The 22,752-nt window shown below is 34.9% G+C and overlaps 1 protein-coding gene across 3 annotated transcripts in view; it reads left to right on the forward strand.

The window, feature by feature from the left end:
• The window catches only part of melt (ventricular zone expressed PH domain-containing protein melted), a 56,145-nt gene that overhangs the window by 16,190 nt on the left and 17,203 nt on the right, over positions 1-22,752 (forward strand). For all 3 annotated transcript variants that reach the window (XR_011950365.1, XM_072526826.1, XM_072526827.1), the window contains exons 3-8: positions 960-1,134; positions 2,156-2,319; positions 10,455-10,664; positions 12,784-12,947; positions 21,674-21,897; positions 22,125-22,360. Coding sequence is in view for 2 of the 3 variants with exons in the window: in XM_072526826.1 (XP_072382927.1) it covers positions 960-1,134; positions 2,156-2,319; positions 10,455-10,664; positions 12,784-12,947; positions 21,674-21,897; positions 22,125-22,360 (1,173 nt within the window). In the remaining variant the exon portion in view is untranslated. The remainder of the gene's footprint in view (positions 1-959; positions 1,135-2,155; positions 2,320-10,454; positions 10,665-12,783; positions 12,948-21,673; positions 21,898-22,124; positions 22,361-22,752) is intronic.

The following is a 22,752-nucleotide window of genomic DNA, read 5'->3' on the forward strand; positions in this document are numbered from 1 at the left end:
TATTTTGTGCAAAAATAAATATAGCAGAAACGAAGAATTTCAAAGATGCCTTTCGTAGAAGAATTCCAAAAGTGGCAAGATCTAAAAAAATTAAAGTAAAATTGCACTGATCTCATTGGTGATTGTAATTGGTTGTATTGGTAAAATGTTTCACACGATTTCGAAAAATCAATTCAGTATAATCAGCCGGATTATATGTTTTATGATTTTAAAATTGAGTAAAAGGATTTGACCGTGTCTTATGCAACTTATCAAGACTGTAGACAATATCTAAACGAAGATAAACGAGGAGCTTACTCAACCAACACCTGCTGAGAATGGGATCCTCCAGGGAGATAACTTGAATTTTCTTCTATTCATTCTAATCATGAACAAAATAATAAAAAATTGCGTAAAATAAAAGAATATAAAACGCGAGAAACTTAGATTATCATTTTATGACGGTGCGGTGCCAATAACCGATAACGAAAACAACCTATACCGACTTTTACGCCAATTTAATACAATGACCAACAATCTGAAATGTGTGACATCAGATACGTACGCTCGTATGGTAGACAAGTGTGAGATAGGTATCCAATCTTTCTTTGTCCATTGTGTACTTGATTTGACTTAGTTGCATCTTTAATATTGTATCAACGATGCACACTAGCTCAGGGAGATCGACGGCTTTACCTGCCCTCCGCAGCACGGTGAACGGCTCGTATCATGTTTAGAAATGAAATGAAGGAATAAGTATAAAAGCATAATACAACGAGGTTTGAGGCTAGTGACGGAGTTAACGCTACGATGGAAGATACATATATAGCGTAGTGGAGCGATTTATTGTGCTACTTAATCCATGTTAAATTGAAATGTGGACAGTTTGATACTTTAAAAGTAACTCGGATGTTTTATTGTCCTTACTGTTATTTGAGGTACCGATCAATATTAATATTTATTATTATGGTCTATTTTAGAATTATAGTAAAAAGTCTGTAATGCAACGAGCACTTCCAGTAGCTGTGAAGTTTTTGCATAAGGGCAATAAGGAACTGTCAAGAAATATGGCTTCTTACTTATCTTTGGCAGCTATGGAACACGCTTCCTTGCTCACTCCCCATGTGCAGCCAATTATGGATTCTATCATATCAGGTTAGTAAATCGTAATTACTACATGTATGTTATTTATATGCATTAAATATTTAGAGCTCAAAAAGATTGAATTGAAGTTATATCGCAATCTAACATGATCTAAAAAACGACTTACCTAAGAATGGAAAATTATAATGAAATAAGCAAACCAAGTGATTTTAAGACAAATCAGGAAACACTGCATCTGCAGAAAAAGATTTATCTTACAGATATGAATGTTTAGAGCTTTGCTCGATTGCATAAAAGATAATAAAAAAAGTAAATGCATAAGTACACCACCATTATATTACTATTTCTTCATATGGATCAAGTTAGCACTCATAACTAAAAAAATTCACATACTTCCAAATTGCCGTGTAATTTGTGAAGTTTCAGTCACGAATAACTCCAAAAATATTAACTTTTCGAAAAAAAAAAATCTGAAATCATTTTTGTCTTACAATTCACTATTCCAGCGATTATCATGGTTTTTTTTTTTAATAAATATTTTTCACCCTCGAGTTATGGTGGTAACCACTTCCAGACGAAAAGCACTTATTGGCATAGGGTAGATTTTGATTTTTGAGCTGTTTTTTATCTACTGTCAAAATTTCAATCAAATCCATGCATATAAAAGAATTCTGAGCAGAAAACCATCGAATCCTGGACTTGAAGGAAGAACAGAAGGTGTAATGTATTTTTTTATCTACATTTACTTAGAAAGATTCGGGAATGACGACCAAGACAAGAGTCATATCGAAGCAGAGGACGACTGCCGACTAGATGAACGGATGCTATAAAGTGAACCACCACAAATTGGATGCAAGAAGCTTAGTTGGAAAATTGTATGGAAAGCCTACGTTCAGCAGTAGACAAATATAGACTAATTGATGAATACTTAAAAGATCCATTGTTATATAAGAGGTTCTCTGCAGTATCTATAAAAAATAATATAAATATAAATTAAACAAAAAGATAAAAAATGCCGAATGAATAAAATAAAGCTGCGTAAATTGAAAACTCACTTGTATTTTTATTGCAGGAAACTATCCTCTATGTAGGGTTTTACCTAACATATATGAAGTTTCTCGAGAACCCTTCCAAGGTCATGCCATGGCTTTGGTTTCTCTCCTTCCTCACTGTGATAATCAAGAAAAATTAGCTTTGTTAAATTTATTTACATTAATGGCGAAAGATAACCCTACGGTAAGTATTATAAATATTTTATTAAGAATATACAATACTATAATTTATTTTACTTCAAAAGGCTACAAAAATCTTGTTTGTGTTAACTCAACTGGTAAAAAAATGTAAGAAAATACTTCGTATCTGACAGTCATGAAAGCAAATCATGTGCAATGTTTGAAAATACTTCCTGTTCTATTTTAATCATTTATATAAATTTTCACGTAATATTAATCTTTTTCTACTAAAATTAATGTGTTACAATGTTCTGCTTGTGATATTGCTGTCGATTTCTCCATTCTTACGCTTTAACTACAAGTATAGCATTTATCGAGGCTCAGTTCAGCGACCTCGATATGACTGAAAAGCCAGGTTTATCGAGATCCTCTCCAAATGATGTTGATGAATCGCCTCGCAACTCAACCATTAATCCCAGTAAAAGAAAAATATAAGAAAAACACTTTGTATTCCTTTAAACATTTAAATTGGAAGTATGTTTATATTATATAGTCGATTTTTGGAGGCGGCGCAGCTACTTGCATACCTTTAACTTTTATTGAGATTACCCCCCTCAGTCCGTTATCCTACGCAAGGATATGGTGACCTCATGATCTTTGATTGACTATGATGGACGATTCAACTTTATTTTCAGCTTTGTGATCTGGTTCCGGAAGAGAGAGTGCTGTGAAATTTTTAATTTGATCAGAGCACCGCGAAAGAAATATGTAAATATATAAAGTACCTCAGAACATTTCTGTTTATTTTTGTAATAAATCTGGTATTAATATTAAGATCTTGAAGCACAGACTCATTTGTACGATGTACTGTACATAGAATTCTCAATATCCTCCTGTATACCCACATCTCAATGGCGTTGATTTTGTTTCCGTCAGCTTTCTTAACCCGGGATCGGTCGCGTGGTGAGAAAAAATCTCACTTTTTACTATTTCTTGCTATAATTTTAATAATCATTTTTTTAACGTCTTGGGCCTTCAGCAGTGCCTCAGTTACGTCTATGGGATTAGGCTTGTAACATTTTGAGTGGTGGGAAGACCACCGTTATTGTTTAGTGCCTATCGATATCTAGTGGGTGACGGACGGTGAGAAAAAATCTCTACACGGGACTCTTTGCGTACGTAAATTTGTTAAGTAAACGATTTGTCACAAAAAGCTGGTTGAAGAGAAAAATAGGTAAGATTTTAAGTAACATTTCTGAGAATACCTAATATTAACAATTATATTTAACATACTTTTTATTTAGTTTTGTTGTTGTATGGATATGTTATTTGTTTTCAATATAAGCTTTGCTTATAGTATAAATAAATTAATTTTTTTTTTCCAGAATGGATATTTTCGACATTAAAACCAGGAATCAACTTTTAAAGTGGTACGAAGAAGTAGAAGCAGAACCGATATCAGAATATTCTGACTCAGAAAATGACGCTTCCTTTGCACATAGCATTCATGAGACGGACACGGAGCAGTCAAAAAACGATGAGAATTTTGAATTATGTGACGCAATTGACGAACCTTTAGCAATAACTACAGTTCCCTCAAAATTTCCTTAATTTATTGGAACAGTTTGGTTAAAACATAAAATGACAAAACCTGTATCAAAAACAAAAAGACAAAATATTGTTATTTAACTTCCAGGTGTAAATGCAGTAGCATCAAAGTGTTGTACTGTTCTGGACTGTTGGAAACTTTTTTTTCCTGATAGTACTCTAGAAAATATCGTACAACATACAAATAAACAACTTGGGGTTATGCGGAAATCGTATAAGCGGAAAATATAGCGGAATAGCGGAAAAAGATTGTCCGGCAACAGATTTTCATCAAATATGTGCGTTTATTGGGCTTCTATATTTGGCTGGAATAAAAAAGGGGCAGCATTTGAGCACTCATGAATTGTGGGCGAACGATAGAACAGCACCTGCATATTTTGCTCCAGAATGAAAATCACTGCAATATAGTCTCGTACACAAAAAAAAACAAAAACGTCCTAATGTTATCAACGATGACGATTCAATTGATATAGAGTATAGTGAGAACAAACCAGAGATGATAACATTTTGTAATTTAACTAAAGGAGGCGTGAATGTTGTAGATAGGATGAAGTCAGAATACAATGTAACCAGAATTAGTAACAGATGGACATTTACTCTATTTTGTACTCTTCTTAACATAGCTACTCTAAATGGTCAAATAATTTATAGGAGTAATACTAACACCTTTACGCTCCTAAATGCAGCGTATAAAATATTCTCCAATATACTATGCCATCGTATGGCACCATATGCAGAGCGAATAATAGGACAATACCAGGCTGGTTTCAGAGGTGGTAAATCAACAATTCATCAGATTTCAACCCTAAGACAAATTCTAGAGAAAACACTGGAATACGGTGTAGACACGCACCACATATTTATAGACTACAAGGCAGCCTACGACTCTGTAAATAGAAGAGAATTGTTTAGAGCAATGATAGACCTAGGAGTACCAAATCAGTTGGTAAGTTTAACCAAACTAACCCTTGAAAAAGTTGAATGCAAAGTACGAATCCAGGGGGAACTCTCTGAACCTTTTAAAACAAATAACGGGCTACGTCAGGGAGACCCACTCTCCTGTATACTATTCAATCTAGCTTTGGAAAAAGTAATACGTACGTCACAAATCACAACTACCGGTTCAATATATAACAAATCTGTGCAAATCTTAGCATATGCTGATGATATCAATATTGTTGGGAGAACGGAAAACGCAGCACGAGAGGCGTACGTAGCATTAAAGGAAGCGGCTACAAAAATGGGTTTAATAATAAACACCAACAAAACAAAATACATGAAAATAGGTACGCAACCACAAACACTACGGCCACTTGTTATAGAAAATGACGTCATCGAAGCAGTTAACGAATTTGTATACCTGGGAACGCTCGTCAATACTGAAAATGACACTACCGCAGAGATAAACCGCAGAATTTGCACGGCTAATAGATGCTATTTTGGGCTTAATCTCCTTTTTAAATCTACAGTTATATCAAGAAATACAAAAGTAAAACTCTACAAAACAATAATACGCCCAGTCCTAACATATGGTTCAGAAAACTGAACTTTAACAAAAAGTAATGAAAACATGTTAGGATGTTTCGAAAGAAAAATACTAAGGCGCATCTATGGAGCGGTAAATGAAAATGGTGTCTGGAGAAGACGATACAACTTCGAACTCTATAGGATATACCAGGAACCAGATATCGTAAAACACATAAAGATAGGACGTCTAAGGTGGGTAGGCCATGTTATGCGGATGGAGCAAACCGACCCAGCTAGAAAAACGCTCCTTGATAGACCTATTGGTCAAAGAAGAAGAGGAAGACCCAGAACAAGATTCCTAGATAACATCGATGAAGACATGAGAAATATGGAAATACGTGCTTGGCGGAGGAAGGCGATGGATAGGGACGACTGGAGAAAAATTCTTGGGGAGGCTAGGACCCACACAGGGTTGTAAAGCCAAAATGATGAATACTAACACCTTATTAGAAAGAAACACTTTATTTCAAACTTAGCAAAACAGTTGATAAAACCACGTTTAGAAAAACTGTCTTAAATTTCAACTTTTTCCATTAGCCTAAAGCAAAAAATTCGGGATATTCTACAGATCAGGATCAATCCAGTTTCACATCCGACAACTTCAAAGAACAAAATAAAGTGCTCATATTGTCCTGCCAAGAAAAATAGATACACACAACACTCTTGTAGTTCTTGCACAAAAGGACAAAAGCAATATGCAAAGAACACACTGGAAAACAACATTGGTGTGTAGTGATTGCATTCTGATTCCTGAGAGTGATGCATCTGAATAAATAATAAATTTTTAAAATCTAAATTACTGCAAAAAACTTATGTTACTTATATTACAAATCTAATACATTGTGCTTAATATAATATTGTTTACTTTTGACTTAACCTTCGAAAACTAGCCCACATAGTTCAATTTTATAAGACCATTATTGATTTTATACTTATACTTATTTGTGTACCAAACGTGGTTCGAATTAGCCGTATGGTTTACGTTTTGTAATTAAGCAATTTGTAATATAAAGAAAAAGAATATATTTAATTAGACCTGAAAATAGCATTTTTATGCTGACTGTAATTTTTTTTACAAAGTGAGAATAATCTCTAAATGGGAATTATGGCGTAACGTAAATTAACGGGACCTATCCCGGGTTAATAGTCCATCTTTTAGAGCCATATGTTGCAATAGTTCAGTCAATATCAGTTTACATACAAGGCGAAGTTTCGTGGCTTTAGTTATGTCGGTGACTTTCCAGATTTTTGTCAGTTTTGCTGCTAGCTGACCTAAGCATTGTTATTCGTCGTTTTATTTCTTCTTCACACCCGCCATTATTTGTTATTATCGATCCTAGTTAGTTGAACTTTCCACTACTTCGTATTCCGCTACGTTTGTAACTTCTGCTTGATCTAACTCGATCAATTATCATAACCTGGACAAAACGTTTAATTAACAAACTGAGGGTGGCCAGAAGGGAATGGAGAGTGCGATGCTGAGAGTCGCCAGGAAAGACAGAATACCGAACGCCGATATGGAAATGGGCAGGTCACATGTCCCGAATGGTTAACAACCACTGGACGAAAAGACTAATAATATCTGGAGACCCAGAGGCTAGCTGACCTAAGCATTGTTATTCGTCGTTTTATTTCTTCTTCACACCCGCCATTATTTGTTATTATCGATCCTAGTTAGTTGAACTTTCCGCTACTTCGTATTCCGCTACGTTTGTAACTTCTGCTTGATCTAACTTGATCAATTATCATGACCTGGACAAAACGTTTAATTAACAAACTGAGAGTGGCCAGAGGGGAATGGAGAGTGCGATGCTGAGAGTCGCCAGGAAAGACAGAATACCGAACGCCGATATGGAAATGGGCAGGTCACATGTCCCGAATGGCCAACAACCACTGGACGAAAAGACTAATAATATCTGGAGACCCAGAGAGGATAACAGAAGTAGAGGTAAACCATCAACCAGACGGATAGAGGATATAAAGAGGATAACAAGCAACTGGATAAACAGCACTCAAGTTCAGAATATGTGGAAGAAGTTAGAAGAAGACTTACGTTGTTGAGTTTCTATATTATCTGTTCTAATTCTTTCTGAGGTGCAGCTAATATCAGGGTGATCGCATCGGATTATTGAAAAAAACATCGATTTTTGACCCTTTTTTAATGTTTTTTTTGCTAATTTTACAATAATAATTATTTTTAATTTGCAATTAATTCTACCTTGTACGAAATTTAATTGCAAAACTTTTGACTTTACAATTTTTGTCTGAAATGCATAGCTGTCGAGATATAGCATCGAAAAGGAGAAATAAAATTGAATTTTTCTAATTTTTTCATAAACTGTTTAATAAAAAAAATAGCTCACTTTTTGAATTGTACGCATATTAAAATAATCATTTCGAAGTGATTAAAGCAAAAAAAAAGATCATACACGATTTACCTAAAAGAGAGTGTTTTAGAGCAGATACCGCTTGGACTACAAAGACCAAAACCATGTTTTCAACAAAAATTATATTTTTATTGTTTTGATTTAGTATTACCTATTGATATGCATATATACAATCTTATCTATGTAGGTACATTCCTTCGACAAATATATTAGAATAAACATCATTACTATTTACCATAAAGTCTGATAGGTACAATAGGATGACTCATGTCAAGGTTTCTGTTTTTCCATACTAATCAACATAATTTAATTTCAAAGGCATAGAACACAAAAATTCGATTATACTGATTAATAAATGAATAATTAGATATTTGATAAACATGATTGCGTGAAAAAGCACTAACCTCATATTTATTTGATTCAAAAACAACTTTTTCTTACTTGGGTTGTCCTATATTCTCCTATAGGACGACTGTGCGTGTCCTAGTAGTAGAATTGAAAATCATTTTATTTTCACCATTTGTACCCATACATAATATGCATTTAATATATGTACGTAGTTATATAGCTATAGCTACTATATTATATATAACTATAAAACCAACAGACAATTTCAAATACTTGGGAGTCCAAATAACATCAAAATCAGGAAGTAGCGAAGAAATACACTCCAGGATTGGCCAAGCAAGATCAGCTACCAGACAGCTACACGGACTATTATGGAATAAAAAAATAACAAAAGAAAATAAAAGAAGAATCTATAAAACAATAATAGAAAGTATTGGGCTGTACGGCGCCGAACTCTGGGAAATAAACCAAAGAAACAAATCAAAAATTAAGGCCATGGAAATGAACTACTGGAGACGATGTTGCCAGCTCACTAGACTTGATAGGGTGAGAAACGAAGATATTCGGAGAGAAATGGAAATCGATCTAGACATAATAGACACAATCGAAGCCAAAAGACTTAACTGGTATGGACACCTTCAGAGAATGCCTGAAAATAGATGGCCAAAAAAAATAGAAGAATGGACTCCGCCAACTAGAAGAAAACGAGGTAGACCAAGACGATCCTGGAGAGACGATGTCGACGATGCAATGACCGCCAGAGATTTAACAACTGAAGATTGCTTCGACAGAAAACGCTGGAAATTAGGATGCGAGAAGCGGCGCCAGCTGTAGAAGACTCGCTTGTTATATATATATATATATATATATATATATATATATATATATATATATATATATATATATATATATATATATATATATATATGTACGTTCAGCATAATAAGATCAATATGAAGGAGAGTAGGTCATGCAGAAGATGACAATCCAAAACACAGAAACGCTGTAGCAGTAATTGTGACGAAGGACAAAGATTTAAAAAACTTAGTCGCATTCTGAGATAGACAACAACAATAAATGTGAATATATTACAAGTATATGCGCCCATACAAGCCTATGAGGAAGACGACAAGCAATTGGCGTATTTATATACGATTTCTAAATATTTAAACTCGACTTTTCAAGACGCGTCGATTGGTATATAACATGTACTATTTCTGCGAGAGATTAGCGTTGCGTCGTCTACATAGCAACTTATTTTAAGTTGTTTTTCTCCCATTTGATATCCTTTTTTAGTTTTTACTTTTTTTTATTATTTCATCCATGATCAGGTTGATAAATAGAGGACTCAAAGAATCCTCCTGTTTTATACCATTGCCAGTTTAAATTAAATTAAATTCTTTATTTTCTTTCTGACAAACATAGTTTGTATAGAATTAGTCATAAATATACATTGCTAAAAACTAAACACCAAACTAGACTAAACAAGACATGAAATGAATTTAAAAGCTAAATGAAATACAGTTAATATCTAAGATCTAAGAAATTCTTCGACTGTATAAAACACTTTTTCACATAAAAATTGCCTAAGATTCCTCTTACATACATTTATTGAACTGGTGGACTTTACAACTGTAGATAAATGATTAAACACCTGTAGCCCGTATACTCTGGGCGATTTAAATTTAATGTTACCTTTTGAAAATGGTATATAAACTTTATTACAATATCTAGTATTTAAATTATGCATATCACCACTCGTTTTAAACTGATGTAAGTTATTAAAAATAAAAACACATAATTCAAAAATGTATGGACACGCCAATGTTAAAATTTTATATTTTTTAAAATATTCTCTACAACTAGTTAGTCGGGAGACACCAGCGACACAACGCAATAGTTTCAATTGGGTCAGTTAGTTCTTCTATTTTTACTTTTATTGTATAGTTCTGGTAGATATTTTCGATCTTTTTGAGTTTTCCTAGATGAATCTCTCGTGTTTTGTCAGTGGACAAAATCTTGTTCAGTTATTGATAGACTAATATTGATAATTCCTTCCAAATCGCAACACGTTATTTACCTTGGTGTTTTCTCATAATTAGATACCGACTTACTATTGTCCGGCTTTTTAAACCATCTTTTAATAACGAGATAATATTACATTATGAATCACTAATATCGCCTGACTGTCTGCCTGATTTGTAAAAAAATGTTACGAGTGGATGAAATATTTTATTAGTATATAACAACCAAACAGACCAGCCTAACGTAACCCATTAATTTCTTTTTTTATTTTATTTCTGTATCAATAATGAACAATATATTTCAGTTATTAGAAGCAAGCGTCCCACAGCTGTGCGAATATCTCAGCAGTCCAGTAACTGTAGGTCCCACTCTTGAAGTATTTGTACATATGGCAGAACGGATGCCGGGATTATTAGTTGACCACATCAATGCTGTCAAACATTCTGCTCAAAAATATCCACAAACTGTGTGTTCGGCAGCTCAGATTATAAGTTCAGTGGGAAAATTGAGCAAGGTAGGTGTTTCTTGTTTATTTTTTTATTAGTTTATTTAGAATAGTTTTTTTTTAATATTAGATTGTAATATTGAAAAACTGTGAATATACTGATATCAATACTAGAATATCTCTGATTTTCCAAGTTTGGTGATATTATATAAAATTTGCGTTTAAGACGAAAGTGCGTGTAAAACGAATGAAACAAAACCAAATACTGGAGATTAAACAAAAAGTCTATAAAGGTCTATCGATAATTGTATAGATTTCAGTCGAAAGTCAAGTATTACTTCATGATTTGATCAGAAGATGTGGAACATGTTAACCATATGAAGCTGGAAGGTCACTGTTACCCATATGTCAAGGCACATTCAGTATACACTTAAGCACTTTGTTCTGAAAGCGTTGAATTTACTGGAACGGCCCCATAATTTCACATTAAACGTATTATTTTTTGATATAATAAGCTTGTTATGGAGTGATAACTCAGAATTATATTCAAACAATAAATAAATTTTACTTGACAGACTTCACGTTTTATTAATATAGACAGGTTGTTGTATAATCTTCTTGTTTGTAAAATTAAACGTCGATTTAGATTCATTGAGCTTAATGCACCATTGCTTTATCGAGATAGCAATTTTCGAGAGAGTAGATTGGATTTTTCTAATTAAACTTTCAATGGATTATACCACTGCCATAACCACCGTATATTAGTAAACGTGACCGTTGTATTGCACAATATTAATTGAATATTAATTATCTATATCATATATAAGACTGGTTTCAAAATACTTACTTGTGGAGGTTTAAGTACATTTTACACATATAAATAAACAGGAGGAAAAGATCTCAATTTAGGAAAAGTTTTGCATGCCATACTCAGTCGAATGCCGTTTGGCATCAAGAAAACTGTTTGTTTTCTAATGTTTTTTCAGTGACATCTGTAAGTCGATACACTTAATCAATGGTCTAATGATTATTCCTGAAATAAAATTGATGGGTTGGTATGAAATTCCTTTGATTATGGATATGTTTAGATCAATTTCTCCAAATAACTTTCACATAATTGCTTTTTCCAAACTGTTACGCGCCCAACTTCATTCATGGCGACTAACACAAACACAAGAGCTGGAAATGTTGACACAAATTTAAACATCAATGACCAAAACTTCGAAGCAGTCAAAGAGTTCATATATGTATCTAGGGACATCGGTTAACCCCAATAATAACACATCTGAGGAAATAAAAAGGCGAATAATAATTGCAAACAGGTGTTATCATGGTCTATCAAAGTACTTAGCTAACAAACGTCTGTTTCAAAAAAATCGTATAAGGCTGTATAGAACACTGATAGTCCCCGTTCTCACATATGGATCAGAGACATGGACGCTAACGAAAACAGATGAATCCGCTCTATCCATTTTTGAAAGAAAGGTGCTACGCAAGATATTCGGAGCGGTCTGTGAGAACGGAATATGGAGGCGTAGATATAACTTTGAACTGCAGAATATCTACAAGCATACGTTTGGTGGTAAAGATATTACCACTATAATTAAGCGAAACCGCCTGCAGTGGGCAGGACATGTAGCCCGGGCCCCTGAGTCAAACATGATAAAAAAGATTCTAACAGCGCAACCCGTGGGAATGAGAAGACGGGGTAGACCAAAGCTGAGGTGGGTGGACGGGGTAACACAAGATGCCGAGAAGATCGGAGTCGGCAACTGGAAAATGCAAGCGAGGGACAGAATAGAATGGCGTAGAAAGCTTGAGAAGGTCGAGGCCCTCTAAGGGCTGTAGCACCAAGATGATGATGATGATGATGATGCGCGCCCAACTATCATATTTTCTAAGAATATAGAAAAGCACCAGTAAAGCTTTAAATGAAAACAAAGTTTGAATTTAATTCAAAAGAAGATATTGCTAGCAAGAAGGTACTGCTGGTCAAATAAGATAAGATAATAATATTCACATTTTGTGAGTTCACATTTTGTGCCCACTAAGAGCAGAATGGAACGGGAACAGATTGCACCACTTATACCTGACTTTTAGTAATGGAGGGTGCACCGAAGAAATATTAAAGTCATGTATTATAACATTTTAAAATGGTTTATACTGTAAATTTCTATTTTGTTTTAAGGATCGAGCACAGGACGCTTTAAATTTTGTACTTGAATACTTACCTAAGGCTGATAGAAGTTCTCAAACTATCCTATTGCGAGAGGCAACTCTATTGTGCAGCTCATATCCAGTACTGTTTACGGATAAGGTCCTGTTGGGAATTCGACATAGACATCACACCAGGTAAAGTATTATCAGATAAGTGCACATTTTAGATTTATGATTGTAGATTTCAGATAAACTACTACTTAATTAAAGGTCTCTTACCGTGACCTCATGACGTAAATACTCTCTCTCTGGCGATCACCATCATCGGTGATACCGGTACCTCGGTCCATTGCTAACAGTTTCCAATTTATCGCACCAATCTGGTCTCATGGTCAACACCATTCTTCAATTTCAGTTCTGGCCTGACTCTACTCCTATTTCCCATTGGCAATAATAATGAGGTTCGTCTGGGAGGATAGTTTTCCTTCGTTTTTGACAGGAATTCTGTCGATTTTAACCAACCTATTTTTTACGAAAGATATTATATTCCTGTGATACGACCTCAAAATTGTAGTTCTGAATATTAAAGTTTTGTCCAGTATTTTAATGTTTAGCTCTTCTTTTCGGAATCGTTGGTAAAAGAATGTCATTTCTTTGGGTTTCTCTTCATTTAAGTCATTAACTAATGTTAATAATACATGATTGTAGATGGAAGAAAAACATGATTTGGGAGCAGATATAAGTTATTTTCAATGTTCAAGTAGTTAAGGGAGAATAACGACACATATCTACTTGACGAAGTTACGTTTATTCTGATTTGTTAATTAAATTTAAAATATATTATTCAAGTCACCCTATGGCTTACTCATATTGGATAATAGTGGCACTTTTCATTTAGAAATGAGCAGTTTTGTTTCGGAAACTGTATGGGTACTCTAGAGGCTCTTTTTTGCATTCGAATACTCGTACAAAACAGCATTGAGTTTAGGAAAAATATTTACGTATGTTTTATAGAATTTGAAAAAGCCTTTGACAGAAAACCACATACACTACTCTTTCAATGCTTGGACTCAGTTGGTCTGGAAACGTATGACATTAGATTGCTCAAAAATATTTACTACAATCAGACAGCTTGTATTAAGGTGGATCAAGAGGTTTCAGCGAAAGTTTTTATTAAGCGTAGTGTCAGACAGGGATGTGTTATGTCACCGATGTTGCTTAATGAACCAGTTTTTGAGATAGCGTTAAATAATTGTCGCGAAGGTGTTCAAATCGGTGGTGAAATTATTAATATCAGATACGCAGATGACACCACCATAATGGCAGAGAGCCTATAAGATCTTCAAACTCTGTTGAACGCTGTAAACAACAAATATACACTGAAAAAGTCAACGCAAAGAAAATAAAATGGATGGTGATGCAGTAAAAAGGACAAAATCAACGCAAAGAAAATAAAATGGATGGTGGTCGGGAAAATTAATATCGAAGACTCAATACTCTAATTAGATAACAAAATCCTGGAAAGGGTGGAACACTTTAGATACATGGGTAGTTGGATTGGCTGCAGGGTTGAAAGTGACGAGGAAATTTCGATCAGAATAGAACTTGCACAAAAAAGCTTTATTAACTGGCGTTCTGTATTGTGCAGTAGAAGTCTATCATTGACCACACGTCTAAGAGTATTGAAGTGCTACGTCTGGTCCGCTTTGTTCCATGGATGTGAAATATGGACAACAAAAATAAAAAATCTTAATAAATTAGAACCGTTCGAGCTGTGGTATTACCGTCGCATGCTCAGAATCCCAAAGACAGCACACATATCTAAAGAACGTGCGCTAGAGTCCATGCACAAAGAGCGAGAATTGGGCAACATCATCAAAATGAGAAAGGTCCAATACTTCGGCCATATAATGAGAGGACCTAAATATCGCTTACTCCGGTTGATCATTCAGGGCAAAATCGAAGGAAAACGCTGGGTCGGAAGAAAACAACTGTCCTGGCTGTGTTACATTAGACAATTGACAGGTCGAACGGTCGAGGAATAGTTTCATCTAGCTGCCGATCGAGAAACATTTCATCAGCTTGTTAATACTACGATAGCCAACGCTTGAAAACAAGCACAGCCTACAAAGAAGAAGCAGACATTTAGATATATAAATCAATATAAACAATAGGAGATAGTTATATAATGCACAATCTTGACCCAACTAAATATTCAATACTATTTTATATTAAATATTTGATAAAATTTACTGCTAATTTACTATTTGATCTTCTTCTACTTTTGGTGCCAATCCTCTGTGGATGTTGGCAATCACGTTGGTCCATACAACTTTATTGACAGCTGCTCTAAATAGATGTATGGTATGCCCACTGTCTGATGTTCTTCAACCACGATGTCCTTCTGCGCCCTAGAGATCTTTTGCCTTCTATCATGCCTTGTAAAATTAGTTGAATTAGTTGATACTTCTCATTGCGCATCACATGCCCTTAGTATCATCTTTGTGAGTTTCACGATACGCATAATTTCCAGATTTTTATTCATAAGTTGGATCACGGTGTTGTTTGTACCATGATGGATATATAAAATTCTGAGCATGCAGCGGTAGCACCACATTTCGAAGGCTTTTAATCGTTTGGATGTTGCCTCCGTCAAGGTCCAGGCTTCGACTCCATATAAAAGGGTAGAAAATACATAGCATCTCAAGACTCGTGTTCTTATATCGATGTTCAAGTGCATATTACATAAAATCTTCCTGAGACGATTGAAGACAGCTCTCGCCTTTTCTTTACATCTTATTTCCTGTGAGTGGTCCCATTCCTTATTTAGGCTGCATCCAAGGTATGTAATTTTGTCGATTATTTTCGCTACTGTACTACGTCGTTTTTACTTACTACAAGAATTCTGGTTTTCTTACAGTTTAATTTCATGCCATATCTGTCACAGGCTTCCACTACACGGTCTATTAATGTTTGCAGATACTCCGCATTATCAGCAATCAAAACCGTATCATCCGCATAACTTAAATTGTTTATGATTTTACCATTGATTTTTATACCTCCTCTTAAACCATCCTATAGCCTCCAATAGCTTCCCTGAACAGCATTTCCGAGTAAGTATTGAACAATGTCGGTGATAAAATGTAGCCCTGACGTACTCCCCGTTTTATCGTGAATTCTTGTGAGGTTTCGTTGTCTACTCGTACAGTTGCCCTTTGCTGTAAGTATAAATTTTTAATTAGGCGTAAATCTTTGTCGTCAATACTGGATTCTTTCAGTATCTGAAATAATTTTTGATGTTGCACCTTGTCAAATGCTTTTTCAAAGTCTATAAAGCATGCGTAGACTTCGCAATTTACGTCTCCAGTCCTTTTTATCGATACTTGTATGGAAAATAGGGCCTCTCGCGTTTGCAGTCCGCTTCTAAACCCAAACTGAACACTGCTAATGTTTTCTTCAAGTTTTCTATATATGCGAGAGTGAATAACAGAAAGAAGGATTTTGAGTGCAGGGCTCATTAAGCTTAATTCTGTAATCAGAGCATCTGGTGGCATTTGCCTTTTTGGGGAGAGGGATGAAGGTGGAAACTAGCCAATCTGTAGGAAATTCTGCAGTTTCATAGATTTTGTTCAGTAGACTCGTTAGGAGTTTGAGTTTTTGTTTTCAAATAGTTTCAATAATTCAGCTTGTATGTTATCAGGTCCAGGTGCTTTGTTGGTTTTTGGTCTTTTTATTGCATATGTTACTTCACGGAGCGTTATTTCTGGTCCTGAACATCCAAAAACACTGACTTCTGTCTCTTGCTTTTCCTTGAATAATTCTTCCATGTATTGCCTCCATCTCTCAAGTATTCTCTCATTTTCGTAGAGCAGATTGTTGTGCTCGTCTAGTATTAAGTTATGACTTCGTGATCCGTTTCCTCCCATTAAGTTTTTGATCTTTTTATGTAGGTTGAAAGTGTCATGCTTCTGTTCTAGTGATTCTATTTCTATGCATCGATCTTGTAGCCATGATTCTTTTGCTTCTTTAATCTTTGTCTTAATGATTTTGTTTATTTCTTTGTACCTTTCCTCATTCTTATGTTTCTTTATATTGTTTTCTGGTTTAAGTTTATTATCTACCACTAAATTACAGATATTTTTGATTTTATTTCACATATCATCCACACTTATGTTTTCTTGATTAATATCTGAGATCACCATGCTGTTTATTTTGTTGTTGATCTTCTCTTTGACTTCTTCTCTTGTGGTTTTATCTTTCAACTTCTGGATGTCCGGACGTTTTTGTGCTTTTCTTTTATGGACTTTTTTCATGTGGAGTTTTAAACGTCCTAGTAAAAGATTATGGTCTGATGGAACATCTGCTCCCGGATATGTTTTTGCGGATTTTACGGAATTCTGAAATCGTTGTTGATGATGATGTAGTCAATCTGGTTTCTTATCATTTTTTTTGACATTCAGCTGGAGATTTCCAGGTGTAGAGTCTTCGAGGTGGTAATTGGAAAAAGGTGTTCATTATTGCACTATCCGTTTCCTGGCAGAACTGAACAAGGCGGTCTCCTCTATCATTTCGCGTTCCTAGTCCAAAGTGTCGCACAGTATTGCCAACACCTCCTTTGCCTAATTTGGCGTTAAAATCTCCTAGCAGGATATTTACTTCTTGTTTGTTGGTATGTTTTAGGGATTCTTTCAATTGTTCATAGAATATTTCTATTTCCTGCTCTGAGCTTTCAGAAGTTGGAGCATATGCTTGAATAATATTCACGTTAACTGGTTTAGCATTAATTTTGAGTACTGCAACTCTATCTGATATTCCTATAAAACTTAGTACACATTTTTTAACTTCTTTATTTATTATTATAGCAACTCCGTTTTTGTTTCTTGTTGTAGTATCTCCACAGTAGTATATTGTGTGGAATTGGGCCATCTAACTTCACTGCATCCAAGTATATCAATGTTGAGTCTTCGCATTTCTTTAATTACGTATTTACTTTTCCGGCCTGGAATAAACTTCGTACATTCCATGTACCAATCTTCTTATCATGCTTAAATCTAAATATTTGTGGCAACCGGAGGATTCTTTGCACCCTCTCCCCACTTAAGGGGTGTCCGGGACTAAGGACCGTTTCTATATTGACTTGATCCATTGTGATTATACTAGGGAAAGTTAATTGGGGTGGTTTCCCGTTGCCTTCCCCAATGATTTTTCTTTCGTGTGAGGTTTACTTCTTGGGAATGGATATGTGAGAGGATTTATTTGTTTTTGGTAGGGATCTTGGGGTGGGGACATGACTTCCCCCGGCACGGGTTGGGGGATAGTCATTGCTCGCGTGGGCAGGGTTGCATACCTGAAGTAGATCTATCTCATACCGGGATCGTACAAAAGTTTCTACCCGCTACCACTATTTAATGAATTTTCCAATATTATGTAAAATTCAAAATATACTGATTGACAAAAAATGTAAGCTCCTATGTATGTTTATTAGAATTCATTAATTTTTTAGATGTCGACGTATCTTGCCATGAATAACAAGTCATAACATTTTCAGGTTTATTTGTTAAGTTTTTGTTGTGGTTGCGTGAATTGTTTGGTGATACGAAGCATTCAGTTTTCGTGAATTCGCGGTGTCTGTTAAATTTTAAATTTACTGTAGCTGATTGATAAGCCGTTTTTTGATTGCTTAAAATGCCTAGAGTGAATGCGTAGAATTCGTCGGATGTATTAGCTAAGTGTCTTTAAGAAGGATCGGATTGCCGGGTTGCGTGAAGTTGGTTAATAAGAGAAGCGACAAGATCGCCACTAATACTAAAAGACAGATTCAGTAGTACTCGAGCCATCGCCAATCAGTGGTTTGAATAGCATAGAGGGGTGGTTGGTATGCCTACGGTATATCGCTGAATACGACAGTTTGGCCTTTTTTCTTATCGCTAACATTGAGTTACTACCTCTTACAGCCGAATATCGGCCTAATCGTTTGCTCTAGAGAAAGAATTCTATGGGACCGGTAATGGAATCAGGTGGTCTTTAGTGACGAATCCCGCTTCTGTCTGGGGATGCACGATGGTGGTGCAAGAGTGAGAAGGTAACGTGGTTAAAGGCGCGACCCGGAATTTGGCAGAGAGTAGCACGTTCACCACACCGTGGGAGTTATGGTACGAGGTGTTAGCCCGAGATGACATCCCGACGCTATATTCAAGAAGTAGTGGAACCTCATCTTATTTTATACTTAAACACCATACAAAACCCGATTTTTTAGCAAGACAATGCCAGACCTCATGTTGCCAAAGAATCGTTAGCGTTCATGGATCAACATCACACCAACACTTTACCTCGACCACGACGATCGTCTGATCTATTTCCAATTGAAAATTTCTGGGACATGATTTTAGTAACTCTTATTCACAGAGCTGCAGTAGACTAAAATGAGATGCCTCAACAGGATATAGACCAACTCATCAGAACGATGGCCAAACATGTTAATAAGTATATCGTGATCCTCAACACATTATTGAACCAGCTTCTGCAATAAGTTGACGAATCAAGCTGAAAATTTAATGATTTTACTAGTAAGGGGCACTTACTTACTATATACTGAAAATTATTAAAGTCGAATAAATATTATGTCAGTGTTTACCTTTTTTACTCACTCAGTATATCTACTTTTATTTTCAGTAAACATTAATATTTTTCAAATAAAGAAATTCTACAGTATACATTTAAATATAAAAACACATACACTTAAATAAACCAACAAGCATGTGTAACGTTTCAATTTTCGTAAATTTTAAAACTTATGACGAAACTGTATTCTCACGTTAACCCTCGAAGAAATTAATTTTTTATCTTAATACATGTAAGAATTCCTATTTCCCACGAACACCTGCAGTTCTTGCCCTAAAAACTTCCTAACCATAATCCATCCTAACCATAATCTCTCAAGATTTATCTATCTTTAGCTATAATTAAAAGTTAAATTGTTAAACCACCACTTTTTCCAATTAGCTTTGCCCGAAGTTATAAAAGAAATAATACAACTTTTCTTCGGTTAGTCAGTTCTTAGTCTCCTTCGAAAACATTGTGACGTAAATATTTCAGTTCTTTTAAGTTCAGTGATGAACCCTGCATTCTATGTGGTAAGATTTGTCAGTGTATCGTTAATTTATTCGATAAATAGAAAGATTTCTTTATCTTTAATAGGTTTCCACTGGGACTCCTTTCTCAATGTCGATACCGAGGCCAGTCTCCTGTGTCAATGTATTTTCTGAAGAGGCTAAAACAACTTTTTATCGCATACATCTGGAGAACCCACCTGTTTTCAGGAGGGCTTTAGAAGCCAATGACCGGTTTCTTTCTCTTGGCTTTAGCACATGCTTCGTTCAGAGGCCAGTAACTTTATCATAATGTGAGTGCTTTAAATAATATTTTATTATTTTTGTGCGTGGTTAATTTATCTGATTGTACGGAACTTTTTTAAAAGAACAAATTTTTATGAACTAGAATCATTATTAAGAGTACGATTTTTGAATATATTACGTTATGTGAGTTAGTTAAACAAAGCCACAATTAGATAATCTCTGAGAAGAGGAAAATAGAAATTTATGGTCCTGAAATTATTTTCTTCTGATTTTTCTACTTTATATACTATATTTTTTAGGAGTAAACCAAAATTTTAATTAAAAATACATTTTTGTTTCGATGTCCATCTCGTCTTTTTAAAACTATTTTGAAGGTGGAATCGAAACCATTAAATGTAACACATTTTTAATTAAAATTGTGTTTTATTTCCAATTAATACAATAGATAAATAGCTGTTTAGAATTGGAAAATGTAGAATATTAGTATTGTTACGTTTTTCTGTGAGTTCAAGGATTAAGTGAAATACACGTATTCATAGTTAAACTAATTTTATTTAAACACTCAAATACAAATAAAAACAAATAACTCACTATATACATAACAAAAGTGTCAATTAATAATTATCGTGTATCACTTTAAGGTGGATACACATATGCGAGCCGAACGGTATACGTACAGTACGCGTACAGATCCTTGAAAAATATTCTACAACGTACTAATCGCATACTTATCTCGATCCATGGAAAGCGACAAACCAACAACGAACACACATGTGCGAAATGATTCATTTTATTTATAATTTGGGTACTGATTTATGTTCCTGTTTTTGCTTGTTTAACAAAAATAAAATTATGTACAGTAATCATCGACGTATAAATAAAGATTTTATCTTTATTTATACGTCCATGACAATAATCAGTTTACTGTTTTCTCACGTCTCTCTAGGAAGGAACACGTCATTCACACAATGTCGATTTGATGACACAATAAAAATGTTCGCTGCGTCTAGTAAGCGCCGTCCAAACTGAAAGCCGAGCTTCCTTTGAAGTCGTGAAATAAACCGCAACAATTTGGTTCGCGACGAGTCACGATGAAACAGTACACAAGCGGTTTTTTCTGCCGTACACATTAACGAATATAGCGTTCACAAACGGTTCGCGAACAGTTCTGCTCGCAAATGTGTACCCGCCTTTACAAGATAAACACTTCGCTTATCGCATGTAAACTGTCTTCCTCAAAGTGACGCCGCAGCTGTTTTTAAATAGGAACAGATGTTCTAGATATCACCAGCCAAGTCATGAATGGCGAGTCAGTGCTTTCAAAACAAAATTCCATGAAAATATCGCGAATAAACCATTGATAGAATTTTCGATATATTATAGGACTGTTACAGTCACAACAATATTAACATGTAACATAGCAGTAGTTTTACTTAAATTACTTCCTATGAGAGTGTTACGGTACTAATTTCCTAAAAAAAATAGGAACTTCTTTATGCAATTTGGGTCTATATTACCCATAGGTTTAATAAAGAATACTTGACAATCCTTTTTTCTTGTTTTTAGCACAAATCAAATTAGTCAGGGTTCAACACCCACAACTCAGAGCCAAGTGACATCCGGAGGAGTGACGATCGTGAAAGTTGGAGGAGTTCATACGACGACCCCGACACCTAACGCCGGATATACGCGTAGAGCGAAATTAGGTGACTCCAGAAGTACGGGAAGATTACATACGGCTCCTAGTATTAATACACACAGGAGTATGACAAAACTTAATATAGCTGGAGGTAAATATACTTTATCAAATTATATTACTAACATCAGTTCTAGACTCATTTTTTAGGTGTAGGTACTCGTACATAAATTTGAAAGTATCTAACACACTGTTGGACGCGTAGAATATTTTGTAGTAGGTTGTGGTCTTGTGGTTATACCAACCATTCCTTACTACTTTTATTTCTATCTAATGCACAAACTTTTTGTTGTTTTAAAAACTTTGATCATTCTATTTTAGGTTCAGTGGGCGGCCTTCATAAAAGTATGACTGGTTTGAGTTCTTCTCAACATATCAACGCAACACCCGTCCCACCACTCTCAAACAACGTTACAGTGACTGGTGTTAGTAAGTGGACTGGACCTAATGTCAGAGTATCTAGTGGTGGGGTGACTGTCACCACTATTTCACCTCCTAGAATACAGAGGCCTTTGAGCCAAGGTCCTCTGGCTTTTATTGGAAATCACACAAGTCAGGTAAGTGATAAAATATTTACAATTGTCAAAAACGGTTTACCACAGGGTTCCATTTTAAGGTGCTCGATGTTCGATGTCAAGAGTAAAGGTATACAATACGTTGATGATATTTGTATATATATGACGCATAAGTCATATGGGAGGTGTGGAAAAGTACTATATATAGTGTACTGTATAAAGCATTGATTGATCTGCTTAAATTTTAGTATAGCTCCAGGCAGGAAAATCATCTGTTTTGTGTTTCATAATACTAATTTTACCTGAGAAAATCGTGTTTGGTGACTGTTTTATACCTATTGTTAATCACTACAAGTATTTGGGCATTGTTAAATATTATGTTTAAGTTTCGATTTCCACTAGGGAAATCGTCTTCAAAAAAAGATTATTTTAAT

The sequence above is a fragment of the Diabrotica undecimpunctata genome, chromosome 3, assembly GCF_040954645.1.
Source record: "Diabrotica undecimpunctata isolate CICGRU chromosome 3, icDiaUnde3, whole genome shotgun sequence".
In the NCBI taxonomy this organism is placed as follows: Eukaryota; Metazoa; Arthropoda; class Insecta; order Coleoptera; family Chrysomelidae; genus Diabrotica; species Diabrotica undecimpunctata.